The sequence below is a fragment of the Ursus arctos genome, unplaced genomic scaffold (assembly GCF_023065955.2).
Source record: "Ursus arctos isolate Adak ecotype North America unplaced genomic scaffold, UrsArc2.0 scaffold_22, whole genome shotgun sequence".
In the NCBI taxonomy this organism is placed as follows: Eukaryota; Metazoa; Chordata; class Mammalia; order Carnivora; family Ursidae; genus Ursus; species Ursus arctos.
In genome coordinates this window covers 60,833,059-60,849,056 of record NW_026622897.1, presented here as the reverse complement: position 1 = coordinate 60,849,056, position 15,998 = coordinate 60,833,059, and the positions used below count along the sequence as shown (strand labels likewise).

At 62.2% G+C, this 15,998-nt stretch overlaps 1 protein-coding gene across 4 annotated transcripts in view; it reads right to left on the bottom strand.

Annotated features, from left to right (window-relative positions):
• Positions 1-15,998, bottom strand: part of TUB (TUB bipartite transcription factor) — a 60,296-nt gene that overhangs the window by 7,044 nt on the left and 37,254 nt on the right. For 2 of the 4 annotated variants that reach the window (XM_026486219.4, XM_057316636.1), the window contains exons 1-8: positions 15,243-15,399; positions 6,722-6,773; positions 6,081-6,243; positions 4,438-4,581; positions 3,075-3,242; positions 1,975-2,096; positions 1,319-1,516; positions 920-1,032 (exon numbers count right to left, since the gene is read on the bottom strand). In XM_026486219.4, the coding sequence (XP_026342004.1) occupies positions 920-1,032; positions 1,319-1,516; positions 1,975-2,096; positions 3,075-3,242; positions 4,438-4,581; positions 6,081-6,243; positions 6,722-6,773; positions 15,243-15,280 (998 nt within the window). In that variant the 5' untranslated portion in view covers positions 15,281-15,399. Of the gene's footprint in view, positions 1-919; positions 1,033-1,318; positions 1,517-1,974; positions 2,097-3,074; positions 3,243-4,437; positions 4,582-6,080; positions 6,244-6,721; positions 6,774-15,242; positions 15,400-15,998 lie in introns of those variants that run through there. The other 2 variants (XM_057316635.1, XM_057316637.1) reach the window with 2 other exon arrangements.

The following is a 15,998-nucleotide window of genomic DNA, read 5'->3' as shown; positions in this document are numbered from 1 at the left end:
CGCTCGGGCTGTCCAACGAGGAGCCTACCGAGCACTCTGGGCTCGGCCAGGGCCAGACCTGGGAGCGCACTGCACCCTGAATCCCATCTCTGAAGGTCCTTCTTGGGGAGAAGGCCTCGGGCTGTCCAACAAGGAGCCTACCGAGCACTCTGGGCTCGGCCAGGGCCAGACCTGGGAGCGCACTGCACCCTGAATCCCATCTCTAAAGGTCCTTCTTGGGGAGAAGGCCTGGACTTGCTCTGAACAGAATCAAAGGGCATCTTAGTTCAGCGAGGGAGATTCCAGGAGGTAAGTCAGAGTTCCACAGGCTTCCCTGGAGGAACAGGAGCGCGCCCCTCACGGGAGGCGAGCAAGCGGATGGCATCTGGCGAGATTGCAGAAGGCACTCAACATCCCACGGAGAGTGGCTGAGACGACCTCCTCTCTCCCGGACAGCCTGCGAGTGCTGGTCCAGCCCCATCTCCAGCATTAGCTCCTCACCTCGAAACCTGATCTGTGCTCCCCACATCGGGCACTCTGTTCCTCGGCAACCACTCCCCGAGACCTAGCTCAGAGCCTTCCCCCGACAGCACGGGCTCACTCCCAGCCCTGCCCTCTGGCACTGACCACGGGGCCGAGGCAGGTCTTCCGTGGTGGCCTACATCTTCAGTGACTTGCTGAGGTTCGATCTGTCCCTCTTGGGCCTACGCCCCACCTACCCGGGACCAGCTTAGGGTCGGGTATGTGAGCGCCATCTCCGAGTCTGGCTCTAGGCTGGCACAGACCCGGGTCTATGGTTGGAGCTGACGGACAGAGAGGATTCTATGAGAGGACCTGACCCCTGACCTAGATCTCCCTCAGGGACAAGACATGCCCTCTCCAGAGTCTGGCCCTGCCCCTCCCTCCCACCCCCACCTGCTTCCTAGGGGATTGTTAGTACCGCAGTTTCCCGATGTAGCTGTCCCCTCCTCGAGACAAGTCTGTTGGGTCCACAGAGATGAGGTAATTGGAGGTTTTACTCTTCTTTCTCTTCCTTCCCGCCAAAAGGAACACCTTGGGGAAGGGAGCAAGGTCACGTTCCAGGCCAGCCTCTGGTCACACACAATCACAGGTGCCCCCCCCCACACACGACTCCCTCTGGCTTCAGCTCCTGAACACGTGTGTGTACACACCAGCGCACATGCACGAGCAAACATAGAGGTACGCTGACCAGGCACGGAGGCTTCCGTCCCTTTGGGGAGCTGAAAGGTCAGTGCTGGACCTGAGGCTGCCAGTCACATGCCAGCCCCCAGGACCTCAAGCCTGCCTCGCTGAAACTGCAGGTTCGGGCCCACCTCACCTTCTTCCCGTCCTCGCGGTCCAGGTGCAAGAAGTAGGTGGGGTACATCCCCCGGTCCATGCCCTTCTTGTCCCGTGTGATGCGGCACTTGATGGTGATACCTTGGGGGGCCGGCCGCAGTGCAAACTCCTCAAGATCCTGGACCTCGACATCCGCCGAGGGCTCTGGGGCTGTCGGGCTGGGGGCCGAGGCTGCCTCCTACAGGGGAGAGAGGGAGCCCGAGCGCCAGAGACCCTGAGCAGCTGCAAGTGGCGGTCCGGGACCCAAAGCTGCCCCCTGATGTGCTGGTGGCGGTGGGAACCGGGACAGGGTCCTTGGGAGGTGGGCCCGGCCATCCTGGCCCTGGGGTCAGCAGCTAGCTCCTCAGCCCTTCCCCCACCTCGGCCGTCCCCAGGGGTGGAGATGGAGGCTGTGGGCAGGTTCCCAGGGCCCTCCTGTCCCACGCAGGCCCCCCGCTGCTGGCCTGGCTGGAGAGGAGAGGAAGCAGGAGAGGACAGAAGAGCCCCAGCCGGAAAAGCTCCTGCTCGGTTTCTAGGCCCAGTCCCAGGACAGCCACCTCTCCATTTCTTCACACCCATTCCCCCCCTCAACCTGGATGACCAGACCTCCGCGGGCTGCCGTCCGCCCCCCATCCCCCGGGCAGGAAGGCGCCTCACCCGGACGGACTTCCTGCTGGTGGCGGAGCTGGGGCGGGTGTTGCTGTTGAGCTGGGAGGAGCTGGAGCTGTTTTCGTCCTCGTCCTCCTCTTCCTCCTCAAAGCTCATGCTGCTGGAGAGCCCTGGGCCGGGCAGAGGAACCGGAAGGGAAGAGTGGTCACATACACACGCCGGATACGCGTGCCAAAGCACCGAGTCACCTGTACACACAGAGTCGTGTACACACACGTCCACACACACACAGCCAAATACACGCAAGGACACATTCTCTTGAGTGTCTGCATGAGCTGGGGCTGGTCACCATCCTTGGGGTGTAACCCCCCCCCCCCAGCTTCAGCTCAGTCCTCCCATGAGACCCGACCTCCAGCAGTCAGTGCCCATCTGCGCAGCGAGGCCTGAGTGGAGTTGACCCTGCTGGGAGCCTTGGTGTCTACTGGAGGCCTCAGCTGTCACAGGCCTGGAATCTGCTAGGGGAGAGGCCAGCTCCCTCCTCCCCCAGCCTGATGCGCATGGCCCACGGACTCCTCTCTCAGCCTGCCTGTGGCCGTCTGTCTACACATTTCTTCCCACCTGGAATGCTGTCCCCAGCCTCCTGCCTCAATGGCCCTTTCTCCAGGAGCCAGCCCTGATCTCATTTCTTGGAACGTGTGGCGCTGCCAGGCTTCCTTCTGCTACCCTGTGCCGGGGACTCCTGGGGCGGGGCTCGTGGTGGGGAAACTCTCTGGGCAGCAGGTTTTCTGGGAGGATCTGCCCTGCCTCTTGGCATTCTGGCCCCACTCCCTGAGCTCAGCAGATGTAGGGGAAACATTTTCAAAAGGACCTTTTTCAAAGGAACCAAAGGGCAAGGAAAGCTATCTCCAAACCTGGGCCTCCCTGGGGACAGGAAATGCAGGTGGGGAGAGAGGACTGGGCTGTGGACTGCTTGCTTTCCCTAGTTGACATTTATTTCCCTGAACCTGGCCTTATCAGGGGCCCCTACACCCAAGTTTCTCATTGGTCTTGCACTGTGCCCCCCACCAGGGCCATGTTCCCCAAGAACGGTGCATCCGAGAACCTGGGACTGAGCTTTGGGGGTGTCGCTGAACCCCCACAGGGCTCACCCTTCCTCTGCATCGTGGCACGGAGGTCCTGCCCACTGGGCTGTGCGCCCCCGCCGGCTGCCGTCTCCCCCGCGTCCTGAGCGTGGTCTGACTGGCCCACAGTCAGGATCCGCACCGGGTCTTGGGCCTCAGACTTGTCTTCTGCCAGTGCTGCCGGCCCGCTGGTGCCTGCAGGCCACGGAGACTCCTGAGTCCCGGGGGGGGGGGGGGGGGAGCCTGCATTCTCTGACGTCCTTGAAGTGGGTGAGGGATGAGCGGGGGAACCCTCTGCAAACCTGATTCTTAAAAAACACTAATGACTGCTGCCAGCGCCTTAATGATCACAAGCTACAAAGGGACATGGGCTTCGTTTCTTCTGCAGTTCCCCCAAATCAGTTGCCGAGGGTTGGTCTGAAATGCCTCCCACCCCTAGACAGAAGACAGCCATCTACAAAACCAACTGCACAGTGAAAAAGACAAGATGGAGAACAAGGATCGATCACGACCATGGCCAAGGCCACCACTTACCCCCAGACACGGCCAACTCCCAGGTATCAGTGCTGACCTTCTCGCTCACACACACAACACACACACGCACCCGTAACTCACAGACAGCATTCGAAACACACGGGGCCCCTTGAAAAAGACGGAGGTCGGCATACACTCCCTTCCCACATGGAAGATCTCCCATCCCACGTCACCCTGCCCCAGGTGCCCGAGTAACAGAAGGCCTGGCCCACACAGGTGGCAGTCGCCCTGCCCCCCAATGCTGCAGTCGGCTCCACAAGCCTGTGAACCCTGACACACCACTGTCCAACCATGTCCCAGATGCCTGGGAATCACTGCCCACACACACAGGTTGGGGACACAGGGTGTCTCGCTGGCAGAGACAGGACTCGTGGCAGGAGCCACCACAATGGTCCTTGATCTCTGGGGATCTTTTCTAGAGTGAGGGGAACAGAGAGAACAGACTGGTCTGTGGGCCCAGAGGGCGGAGTCAGGACTAGAGCAGAAAGTCGAGAAAGCCCTCATGACAACTGTGAGTACCACACAGGATACGGCAGGAGGCCCAGGGCAGGACAGAGATGGAGGGTGCTCAAGCCAGGTGCGGGGGGTGGGGGGGACCGCCTGGGCTGGACACAGGCGAGGTGCGCTTCACTTCCTGGCAGTGTGGGGAGCTGGCCCACGCCCACAGGCCAGCCCAGGGACCCCATGAGCGAGAGGAAGCCCGTGAGCCAGCTGGGTGGGGGCCTGAGTGCCCTTCTGTGCCTTCACGGAGGCTTCCCACCCTGCCCCTTACCTCCAAGTCTGGAGGAGAAGCCTCCCCCCAACCCTCCAGTGGGAGCCAGGCCTCCTGAGGAGGGCTGTCGGGGAGGAAGCCAACCTTTGTGCTTCCCCTTCTTCTCCTTCCTAGAGGCCCCACCCTGGCCCCCCGCCGCAGCTGCTGCCTTGGTTCTCTTGGCTGAGGCTGGTGCTGTTGGGCGGGCAGCTCCCAGCTGCGCACTGGAGAGTGAGTCGGCCTCTTGAACTGCTCAGGAGAGAGTCGGGGGGAGAGGGGGAGAGGGAGAGAGAGAGAGAGGAACATGGGCCCTAGGTGAGACCAGAGCTCTAAGTGGAACTCACTTCTCAGCACACTTCCCGGGGCCCCACCACCACCCAAGCCCTACCAGGGCCTCTGTACCGTGCATCTCTACGAGACAAAGGGGCCGGGGCAGGCCAAGCTGGAAGGAAGGGTGCCCCAGCCCAGGGTCATGAAGTCCACAGGAAGCACTGTAGTCAAAGGTCTGGGCAGGGGCAGGGAGAGCATCTGGGAGAACGTGGGTCACTCAAGGTCTGAAGATGGAAAAGGCTGCATTTCCTAGAAGAGCCCAGAACTCGCAGGGCAAGCACTCCAGGGAGCCTGCATCGGCCTGCACGGGACGAGCCCACGGGAGCCTGGCAGGCCGGAGTACCCCGCGCAGGAGAGACGCTCCGGCTACAAGGAGCTGCGCGCACCCACGGAGAGGTCTCACGGGGCTCACAGCGGGGGGGCCTCCACGGTCTGCACACAGAACCCCAACCTGCTCAAGGCCTGAGTGACTTCCCATTGCTCATAACATGAAGACCAACCTTCTCCTGCAAGGCTGGCCCCTCCAGCCCCCTTCCGCTTGGCCTTGGCCTTCATGGCACACCCCCTCATCTCCCAGGCACCCCAAGTCCCAGCCCCACCAGGCCCTTTCAGTGCCTTGTGCACAGCGTCCTCCCTCCTGCCACAGGGGCTTTGCTCTAGTTGTCCCACTGTCTGCACTGTCCTCACTGTGGACGCTGGCCCCCTGACCCCAACTAAACTCCCACTCAACCGGCAGTCACCTCCTCCGGGAAGGCTTCCCTAGCCCTCGTCTGGGCGCAGTCTCTCCGCCATTCACTCACAGAGCCTGGTTTCTCTCCACGAAGCACACCCGTGATTCTGTGCTTAACTCTCTCCCTTCCTAGACCTCCAGGTCCGGGAACAAACAGACAGCACACCTGTTTTGTGCTTCCCCGGAACCCTCGGCCTCGAATCCAGAGCCTGACACAAAGTAAGTCCTCAGTCGATATTTAGGAAACGAATGTACGACATAAACGTGAAACGCTGTCGTCTGCTGGGAGAATCCGTTCTCACCGATGTCCAAGTCCCCTCTCGCGGGCTGGAAACGAGCCCGTGTACTTAACACCAGGAGCCAGCAGAGGGCAGAGCAGGAGGCAGCTAAAGCCGCAATTTGCGAAGCCCCAAGGCACAGAATGTTCCTCAACTTTACGAGGGCAGAAAACAGGCCCAGAGAGGGTAAGTGACTTGCTCCAGGTCACGAGGGAGCAGGCGCCCTAGGGTGGCGTGACCAGAAACGATCTTCCGACTGGGGCGGGAGCCGGGCACACAGTCCGCGCTCAGGACGCAGCTGCCGGCACGACTGCGACAGCCCGGCAGCCTCGGGACGCCCCGGTACAGGCCAGCGGCCTCCCTCCACCGGGGCCTTAGCCCCCGACGCGACGCGGCCCTCGCGGCCCTACCTTGGTAGCCGGTGCTGCCGCTGCTGCTGACGTAGGACTCCACCAGGGGCGCTTGCTCCTCCGACTGCCGGGCCCGCCGGCTCCGCGGCCGCCCGTCCGCGTTCGCCTGCACCATCAGGGGCTCCTGACGCTTCTTCTTCTGCTTCTGCTCCAGCAGGGCCCGCTGCGGACACACCGGACAGGCTCAGGAGTCGGCGGCCCCGAGAGCGCGGCCCGGCGTGTCCACCCGGAGGTCAGGCTCCCCACTGGGCCCAGAGAGAAGGCCCCGATGGCTAGAGCTCGGGTCTCGAGGTTGCCAGGGGGTCCACAGCCCGCTCTGGGCCAAGGCGTCTTGCCTCTGGCCCTTTGAGACCCAGGGTCCAGGAAAAGGAGGCACAAGTCAGCCCAGGTAGCCGCCCCAGCAGGACCGCGGCATGGATGCCCAGTGCTCCGACTGCGGGCACCTGCTGCCTGCCCGGCAAGAGCCCCGGGCTCTGGGGCGGCGCTCGTGCTGAGCTGGTCAAGAGAAGGCTCGCCTCTCTTCCGTGAGAGCCTCGTCCCCACCAGCCAGGTCCTCCCTCCCCAGGAAGGGAGACAATTCTCCCTCTCCATGCAGGCTGGTAAGTGCTGACTGCCCGTCCACCCGGCCCAGCCCCGCTCACCTGCCGGTCCAGCTTCTGCTGCCTCAGGTTGCTGCCCTCATCATCTAAGACACTGCAGAGGGAGACAGGGCACTCAGGGCCGGCCCGCCGGCCGCCACGATGGCGCCCACAGCCCAGCGCCCACCCACCCCGCACATCTGGGTTCTTTAAACCCCTCCCGTCATGACTCCGGGAACACAGGAGAGTGAGGAAGGGTGGAGCTACTATCTGGAAACTGGCTCCAGATGAAAAGCTGGGAGCTGTAATTCTGCCACTTTAGGAGCTTTCTCCTGCTGGAGTCCCTGCTGACGAAGGAATTCCTAGTCAGCCTGGCCCCAGTAAGTACAGGAGGAGACTTTCCCTCTGGGCCCATGAGCAGGGACATGCCTGAGATCCAGGGGAATCTGTCCAGAGGCATCAGGTGCAAGCCGGGCCCGAGGCTGGGCTCCAGGTCCCTCTCGCACCTCACCAGCTCCTCCCGCCTTTCTGTCCTTCCTAGAGGAGGCTCGATCCTTTGAGACGGACTCTTTCCTCTTCTATTCAAACTCCTGGCTCTCCGAGAGGTGGCAGACCAGAGGTGCTAACACCGCCCACCCCGCTTCCCCTCTTAAAGAAGGCTGAGGGTCCCCCTCATAAAAGATCAACCGGTCCCTGAAGGCAGGGCTAGGGCTGGGGGGATGTCTGCAGGCAGACACAGCGCATCAGTGCACAGCCCAGCAACCAGCCAGCACGGTGCATGGGGCACCATGGCATCAAATCCTTGAGTCCCTAAGGTCTTGGAACGGGCAGTGTTGTCTCGCGTAGACTGGACCCGCCTCCCAGGAAGACAAGCATAATTAGGGAGCTCTAACCACTCAGCCTTCCTTCTAGTCCAAGACACATTCACGAGACGTAGCCGCAAATTCTATGAAAGCCAAGGTTAGGGGGTAGGGCTGGAGGCTGAGGATCGGAGCCCTGGAAGCCCCAGATGACCCTGGCCCAGTGCCGCTGGAGCCCGCCCAGCACCAGACCTCGAGCGGGGACCCGCACAGGCGTACCTGCGTGCATCAGCTCTGCACGTAAAGCTCTGTGTGTATGCCGTGCGTGTGCGCACTCCGGGACGTGTCCAAATACAAGAGCGCGTCTACACGTGTGAGCACACACCTGCAGACGCGCACACTCACGAACGCCTGTGTAAGAGGTGGGTGTGCTTGTGTGCGGGCGAGCACGGCACGCGTGAAGGAGCAAGTCACCCCGAAGGCAAGCCGCAGCCGGTGCCGCCGCCTCCTGGCGACAGAAGCACTTTCTAGCTGAACAGTCACCCACCTGCAATGTCCCCTCGGCTCATCCAAACTGCCTGTGTGTCCGTGTGCTGGGGGAGCCAGCCGAGCGCGGCGGGAAGGCCGTGGAGTCCACAGCCCACGGGCCACCTCTAGCTCTACCCACCCACCTCCCTGGCCACAGCCTAGGACAACTGCCTGTTTTTAACTGGCAGCGGTCCTCCTCACTTGAAGGCCTGTCCTGACAACACGGGCTGCTCTGCACTGAAGACGAGCCCCAACCGTGACCTGAGTCTGTTCACAGCCTTATTCTCCAAAAGCCTTGGCTGCCAGAGCACAAGAGAAAACACTACTAAACAGACGGGCTTCGAAGTCAAGGCCTCAGTCCACCTCAAATCGCCCACAGCTGCATGTGGGACTCCCTGAGGGCACTGCCAGGACCAGACGACAGCGACCCGGCTCCTGAAACTTCAAGCTGGCTGGGACAGTGCCCCTCGGAGGAAGCAGGCCCCACAGGCTGGAGTTCTGAGGGGAGGCCGCATTTATTGGGGTAAGATGCCTAGGGTCTCTCCACCTTACGTCGGGCCTCACTGAGGAGCACTGAGGCAAAGCGTCTGCTCCCACAGACTTCAAAGGCTCGGTCCACAATCACCACCGCCCACCGGGCTCTGCTGCACAAGCAACGAGATCCCTTTAAAACTGCAGGACAGGGCTAGAAACGGCCCTCCGGACGCCGGCTGAAATGCAGCTGTGCTCTGCTTGCCGAGCTCTGTGCCTGGGTCCACGCGGGGCAGCCTGTCATCTCAGTCGTTCGCTAGCGGCCAGGCCCAGGAGCCCACGTCACCTCCACAAGACTGGCGGCTCCGCTCCCTGCTGGCAGGAGGCAGCTCCATGGCTCCCTGGGATGACGTGAGTTCCCTGCCCTTTCGCAGGGCAGGGCCAGGGGCAGCCAGGTCATCCCCGTGCTGAGCTTGGTGAGACGCCTTCCATGGTGCTGACGCAAACATCTAGGGTCGTTCAGAAAAGGGGACACCCGCCTGCCTGCGAGTTAAGCTGACATGAGCAAAGCCACCTCCAGAACCGCCGGGTCACAGCGGCAGCTCGACGGACAAAGGCGGCCCCAGCCACGGTGGCCTTGCCGCCCAGGGCGTCTAGTGTCCCTCTCCATGCCGGGGAGGGGGGCACATTCCTAGCCCAGGCTGCTGTCTCACTGCCATGGACTCGCCACAGGTCACGCCCGGGGAGGAGGCTGCTCTCCTCCTGCTCCAGCCCAGCCCCACCCCCTGATGGGGAGCAGCAGCGCAGGCGTCAGTCAACAGGTGGCACGCACTTCACCACGGGCCCTCACAGAAAGATGGATGAACAACGGGTAAGCTTCTGAGGAGAGTCCAGAACCGCCCAGAGCCTGGAAGTGCCTGGAGAGCCGCCCCCACGTCCCTCGCCACCAGGCACACTGGAGCAGCGGGGGCCGGCGTGTGCAGGCCGGGGGGGCGCTGCTGGGAGAAGCAACCTGCGCCCCAGTGAGGACAGCCCGGCTGCGCGGGACCCCCCAGGAGGCCCGCAATCCACGCACCTCCGCGGCCGGGAAAGCAGCTTCCTGCTTCGGCCCTGTTTCTAGGAAAGCCGCAAAGGTCCGAGGCCGACCACGGTCCCTGGCAGGGACGGCCCCCGGCGGGGACAAGCCCGGACTGCCTGACAGCACAGCGCTGTGTCTGAGGCGCACATCTGTCCCTGACGGCTGACAAATCCCCGCAAGTCCCCGTGGCTGCGGAGAAGCCCGGCAACAAGGGTGGTCTCCAGGGAGCGGAAGGAAACCTCTCCCCTCCTGGGCAGGCCCCGGCCCCCCACCCCCTCCGGGCAGCCCTGCCCCTCAGCTCCCACCAGGGCACCTTCCTTCCTTTCCCGAGACACCCCCCGGCTTGCCTCTACCCGACGGGCGCTGTTCTAGGCAGGACTAAATGATAACCACAGAAGAGACGGTAATGGCTTTTTAACAATTCGGGCTCCAATTACGGAATCACTGCCAAGCCCAGGCTGCCAGCTGCGGCCCCGCCAGGAGACTCGCACTGGAGACAGGGCAACTGATGGATGGGTCCTCCCGCTGACCCTGGCGGCTCCTTCATCAAGGTCACCTCCTGCTGGGGACTGGACCAGGGACATCCAGGAACACACAGGCCACTGACTCCTGTGGGTCGGGAAAACCCGGTCTGCAGTGTCCACCAATCCACGCACTCTGCCCAGGGCCAACAAGGTGGCCCCTTCGGCTCTCAGGGAGACAGCCCCTCCATATGCTCTTGCTTCCCCCGAACTGCCCAACAGAGATCTGGAGAGAAAACCATGCCTGATAACAAACGAGAGCAGGGGCACTTCTCCCATGGGATGGAAAAGCCAGCCGTGGACAACACATTTAGGAAGCCGAGTTCCTGCCTCTCTTTAGACTCCACCCTGCGTGCTCGGCTAACCCACCAGTGCTGACCAGAAGCCGGGGGGCCAGGCTACCTAGGCACAGGCCCGTGCTCCACGCCCAGTTCACCCTCCCCTTTTACGTCCTCTTTCCTTCCACTCGGTCACAGAGGAAGCTGCCCCCGTTGGACCAAGGGAATCAGAGGAGGAAAGGCTACCCAGGGGGCCAGGCTGCAAGCCCTGTAGCTGTGCCAGACTGCCCCACCCCCACCCCAGCACGCCCAGATCTGCCCCTAGTGGCTGCCTGGAACATCAGGGAAACAGTACGGGTGGGAACAGAGGCAGCCCCAGGAGGGAGAAGCCCACAGGGCTCACCAGAGTCCCAGCCTCCCAGGATGGGCCCTCTCCATTCCTGCCACGGGCTCCAACGCTTCGCCGGTCATTAAAACTGCTGTGCGCACTTGGCCCTGACTCGGTGATTCAGAACTGCTGGGGAAGCTACCCCAGGATCAATCCCTCACCTCATTTTCTCTCTTAAAGCAAGAAACATAGGTGATTTTGATGCTCAGTCATGTAAACGGGGACCACGAGCCACAGCTGGTGAGCTCTAAAGAACAAAAAAGAAATGGGAGAGTTGCTGGAAGTACGGAAACGCAGCCTTCTGCTCAGATGGGGGAAGAAATCACAGTCGGTAGATGGGTCAGTCTTACACAGCCCCAGGTAAGATCATGGGCCGGTTCACCGAAGAGCCAGAAGACCCAGTGATCAGCAGGAGTGAGTCCAGTCCACCAGCAAGTCAGGGCACATGCCCCCAGACCGATCCGGGACCACGGGAGGGCAGCTCAGCCGGGCTGCCACATGGAACCGCAGGGACCAGTGACGGTCACTCGTGGGCAGGAGAAAGCAGTGTTTGGCGTGCCCCTCCCAGGAGACAGGTCCGTGCAACAGTAAGGCACGCCCTGACCAGAGGGGGCTTCCAGCACCCTGCTTCCCTTGCTTAGCCTGTCTACTGATGACCTGAAGACAAGGCAGGCCTCTCGGCAGACTTACAAGCGACACAAAGCCGAAGCGATACTAAACTGTTCATTGAGACAGCGTGACTTCAGAAGACACTGGACAGCTCGCAGAGTCTGACCGATGCAACCCTGACAGGAGAGGGTCATGCCTTACATGTGGGTCCCCACACAGCCAGAATGGGGGGACACAGGGCTTGACATCGCCCGGATGAGACTTTGGGGTTCTGTTGACATAGGCCTCAAGGTGACGAGTCAGGTAGCTGAAGCTGTCCCCCACGACAGGGAGGACTCAAGGTCAACAACGGGAGCAGGGCCCCCAGCAAGGAAGTGACAGCTTCCCTCTGCTGGGTGTAGGACAGGCCAGGAAGCTGCAGGTGGCCCCACACTGGGGGGCTGGAGGAGGGCGGAGACCAACCTGAGGGCATCCAAGCGGTCCCTGCGCCCCGGAGTCCTCTCTATCACCCGTTTCCTGCTCCTCCCACCCTCAGCAGCAGCGGGGAGCCTTCCCCAGGGCGCCGGGTGGGGAGCAGAGATGCTGTCCCTCGTCCCGGCCGCCGTGGCATCCAGGGCCCCCCAAGGCTTCCCACACAGGCAGAGCCCAGGGAGTCTGGTCTTGCTCAGGCTCCCACTCCCCAGAAAGCGCAGTCTGGAAGTGGTGGGAGGACCCTCACAAGAGCCAAGAGGAGGGAAAACCCAGAGGCACGCCCAGGCTCACCCCAAGAAGAGCTTTCTAACGGTCACAGTCACGCGACAGAAGGGAGCATTCGCACAAAGGACCCGAGAGCCTGTAAGGGCCCTTGCGGCTCGACGGGCACGCTTCTCCAGCAGTGTTCCTCTCCGAGGGGAGGCTGCTACACGCCTCGGGTGTGCGGAGAACCGGGTGTGCGGCCACGAAAGCCAGAAAGTCCAAAAAGCTATCTGGAGATGCCTCTTTGATTCAAAGTAGAGCGCCTCTTGTCTCTGCTGGGCACGCCAGGCGCGCAGCCCAGGACCAGATGGGGTCCCTGCTCTCCAGGAGCTCGGGGCCGGGTGGGAGGAGACAGGCAGAGAGAGCACTGAGGACAGGGCCCGCCTCGCTCCCGCGCTCTTAATGCTTCACCTGCAACTCATAAAAGGTTGTGAAGCCAGGGAGGAGGGGCATTTAATACTCAAGAAGAACACAGATGAAGACAAAATGGCAGACGTGAAAATTATTAGTACTAGTAATAGAAAAAAATCAAAAGACAAAACATGATTCCAGTTGTTCAACTTTATAAACTAAATGGCTCCCTTCTGAGTCAGAATGTGAGATTAATCCATGATCATTATAAACTGAGCCACAATTACCCGTAAGAAGATTATCGCCAACTGGCAGTTGCTTCAGAGAAAATGAGCCAGGCCTAGGGAAGGCAGGTGCGGCCATCACAGAGGGAGTAAAACCCCCACCAGGACAGCTAACAAGAAATCGACCGACCTCTCTCCCCCACACGGAAGGACGCATTCCAGGTCTGACATGCTGTGACACTGGGGAAACCTCATACCGAAGCACGTGCTCGTGTGCCCATCCCCCTCGTCGGCAAGAAAGCGGCCTTGCCTGTCTTCTGCCCCAGTTTTCTGCGATCACGCAGGCATGTGGCTTTAACTGCAATCAGCAGCCCAGTTAATGCGAGAGGCAATTTGCATCTCCTCTTAGCCCAGGTCTCCCCGTTCTAGAAGTCTACACCCGAAGTCCAGGGTTTTCCCAGGCTCAGGGCACGCTCAGAAAGACCCCCCGAAGGCAGGAGAGATTCTGGCAACTTCTGACTATAGCCTGCCCCCAGCTCGAGACCCACCGTCCCTGCCACAGAGCCAGACGGCAGGGTTACAGAGCAGTGGGACCGCAAGCAGGGAGGGCCGCAGGAGTGCCAAGCTGCTAGGGACAGGCTTCCAGGGTGATAGGGCTCTGTGCTCCAGATGGCGTGTGCGGCCAGAAAGGAGCGGCCTTCTCTAAGACTCATGCACTTACTCGACATATTCTTCTGGTCCTTGGCTCCTGGGAGAGGCTTCCTTCAACCTTGATCTGGGCTGGGCCCCCATGTGCCAGATCCTAAACACGCCTTTGTATCTACGGCCACAAGTCCTGTCCCTTCCTGCCCTCCTAAGTTTGTGCCCACCACCCTGCCACGTGCCTCCCCATACTCGTACTTCCACAGCATTAGAGGCCACGCAGCCCGCAGGTGCTACCCAGGCACCTCTGCTGGGTGGCTGGAAAAGGTTAATGGTATTCCATGGGGCTGCACGGTCTTCTAGGAGGTCCTCAGCACAGACGTGTCAAGCCAGGATGCTCCAGAAACTACCCGTGCCCCTAGCCTGGGTGCCTGGTGCAGGGCAGCAGCTCTGGAGTCAGCAAAGCCCCAGTCTCCCGCTGGGGGTGTCTCCCTGATCTGTGGGAGACGCTGAGGTGTGACTGCATTATGTCTGCAGGAAACCCTATGGGTGACTCGTGTGTGCGCACGTGCGTATGTTGGTGGGAGGGGCACCCACAAATTCTAACTTGGGAAGCCCTAAAGCCCCCAAAACAGCTTAGAGACAACAGTTCTCGAGAGCAACCCTGGATCCCCAGGTCAGTGGCAGGTGCTTGTTTGCTGAAGGATCTGCTTTTAACAAGCCTCAGGCTGTTTCAGCCGGTTTCCATTTTGGATGCTGTCTGGACAGACTCCTAGAAGAGCTGTCAGAAGTATTTTGTCGGTGACTAGAATCAGGTCCCTTCCCAAGAGCTGGCCGTGTTACAGGGCAGGTCCTGAGGGTCTGCTCCTCCAACCCGCAGGCATGAGCACCCAGGCGGGCAATAACATAGTGGCCCTGGGCAGTCCAGCACCCATCTTACACACAGGCCTCTCTGGGAGGCCTAGAGACAGCCCCGTAGCCCATGGCAACCAGGAGCCAATAGGTGGCCAAGGATCTGGCGCTGCCATGACGATGAGCTCTATTCCAGGGGTAATGGAGAGAATGAAGAGTGGATGGGGGAAAGGCCTGCACCTGTGTGAGAACCACCCAACACCCCTCCCCCACCCCAACCACCAGGCAACTGGCAAAGCCCATCTATCCTTGGGACAGACCACAGAGTCTGGCGACACTGGGCAGCCCTGCTTTCGTGAGTGCTCGTATGAACGTAAAGGCAGTCTATGTATTGTGAGTTGGTGGGTGTCCAGGTATAGACCTGTTCGCGAGTGGATTTCCGAGTCTCTGATAGATACCAGTAGTACCTGTGAGCGGGTAGCAGGTGTCAGGCATTGTCCAAATACAGGATGTGTATGGGCACAGAGAGTAGGAGTACACCTGTGCGAGACCAAGACTCAGCGTGTGTGGAGACGTACGGGGTGCATGTGTGTATGAGCGGCCTGTGCTCTTGGTTCACAATAACTGTCTCCAGGAATTCATGCTCTGCGTGTGTGAACAGACCAGCAGGAGCGTCTCTGGCCCGATGCACCCACGGGGGGTGCATGCCTGTAGCTGTACGGCTGTCTGTCCACAGGTCTACCGGCGTGTGACCCGGTGTGCTGGGCCTAGGAGGGGGCTCAGAGCAGTGCGCTCCCTCCCCGGGCGGCCACATGGCGCTGCCCGACCCAGCACGGCCCCGCACAGGCCCAGAGCACCGGCCCCTTCCAGCAACCCCGGCGGACAAGAGATGGAGCAGGGCAGGCCAATTCAGTCCGCCCGGGGCCCAAAGTTGGGGTAGGAAGGCCCCGCGCCTCCAGCCCGCGCCCGCAGTGTGGGATGGGATGGGTACAGGGGCCCCGCGCCCCGGGTCGGGGTGCTGGGCGCCGCTCGCCCTGAGCGCTGCAGGGTAGTGGGCCGAGCCCGCGCCCCCGAGCTGAAGGGGAGGTGGGACCGGCGCCCGCGTACCTGTAGGGAATCCAGTCGGAATGCGGCTTGGAAGTCATGTCTCCCGGGGGCGGGGCGGCGGCTGCGGCTCTGGAAGCCGGGGCCCGTGGGGGACGGCGCGGGGGCCCTGCTCAGCTCCCGGGCCGCCCCGGGCCGCATCCTCCCGGGCCGGGGCGCTGGGCCCCGCCGAGGCCCGCGCTGCACGCCAGGGCCCCGGCCGCGGGCTCGGCGAGCGGCTGTCTGCGCGGCGCGATGGGCGAAGCGGCGGAGCGCGCGGGGCCGCGGCGGGCGTGCGCGCGCGTGGAGGCGGGAGAGGCCGGCCCGCACCGCCGGGAGCCGCTGGAGGGGCTCGGGCCCGCGCCGAGGGGCCGGAGCGCTGCGTGGCGGCCCGCCCCCGCCCCCTCGCCCCGCCCCGGGCGGAGACCCCACCCCCGGCCGGCGCTCGCAACGCCCCCGCGCCTTCCCCGAAGCCCCGGGGGCTCCCGCGCCGCACACGTGACCGCGCCCACCCTGGGCTGAGGCCGCTGCCGCTGGGCGGGCTCCCAGACCTCCGAACCTCAGTTTCTTTCTCTGTGAAGCGGGGATATTTCGAACTCCTACCTGCCGGCCTGGCTTGCCTATCTCCACTAAAGGATGGGAACCGCCGCTCAGATGGGGGGGTGGGAGGAGCAGAGGGGGTGCGATCCTTCCTTGCGGGAAGGGGCTGAGGCCCGAACAGAACCAAAGAGGTCTCAGGAACCTGCAGGTCCGAAGCCTGGATGCTGGCCTTCCCCTCGC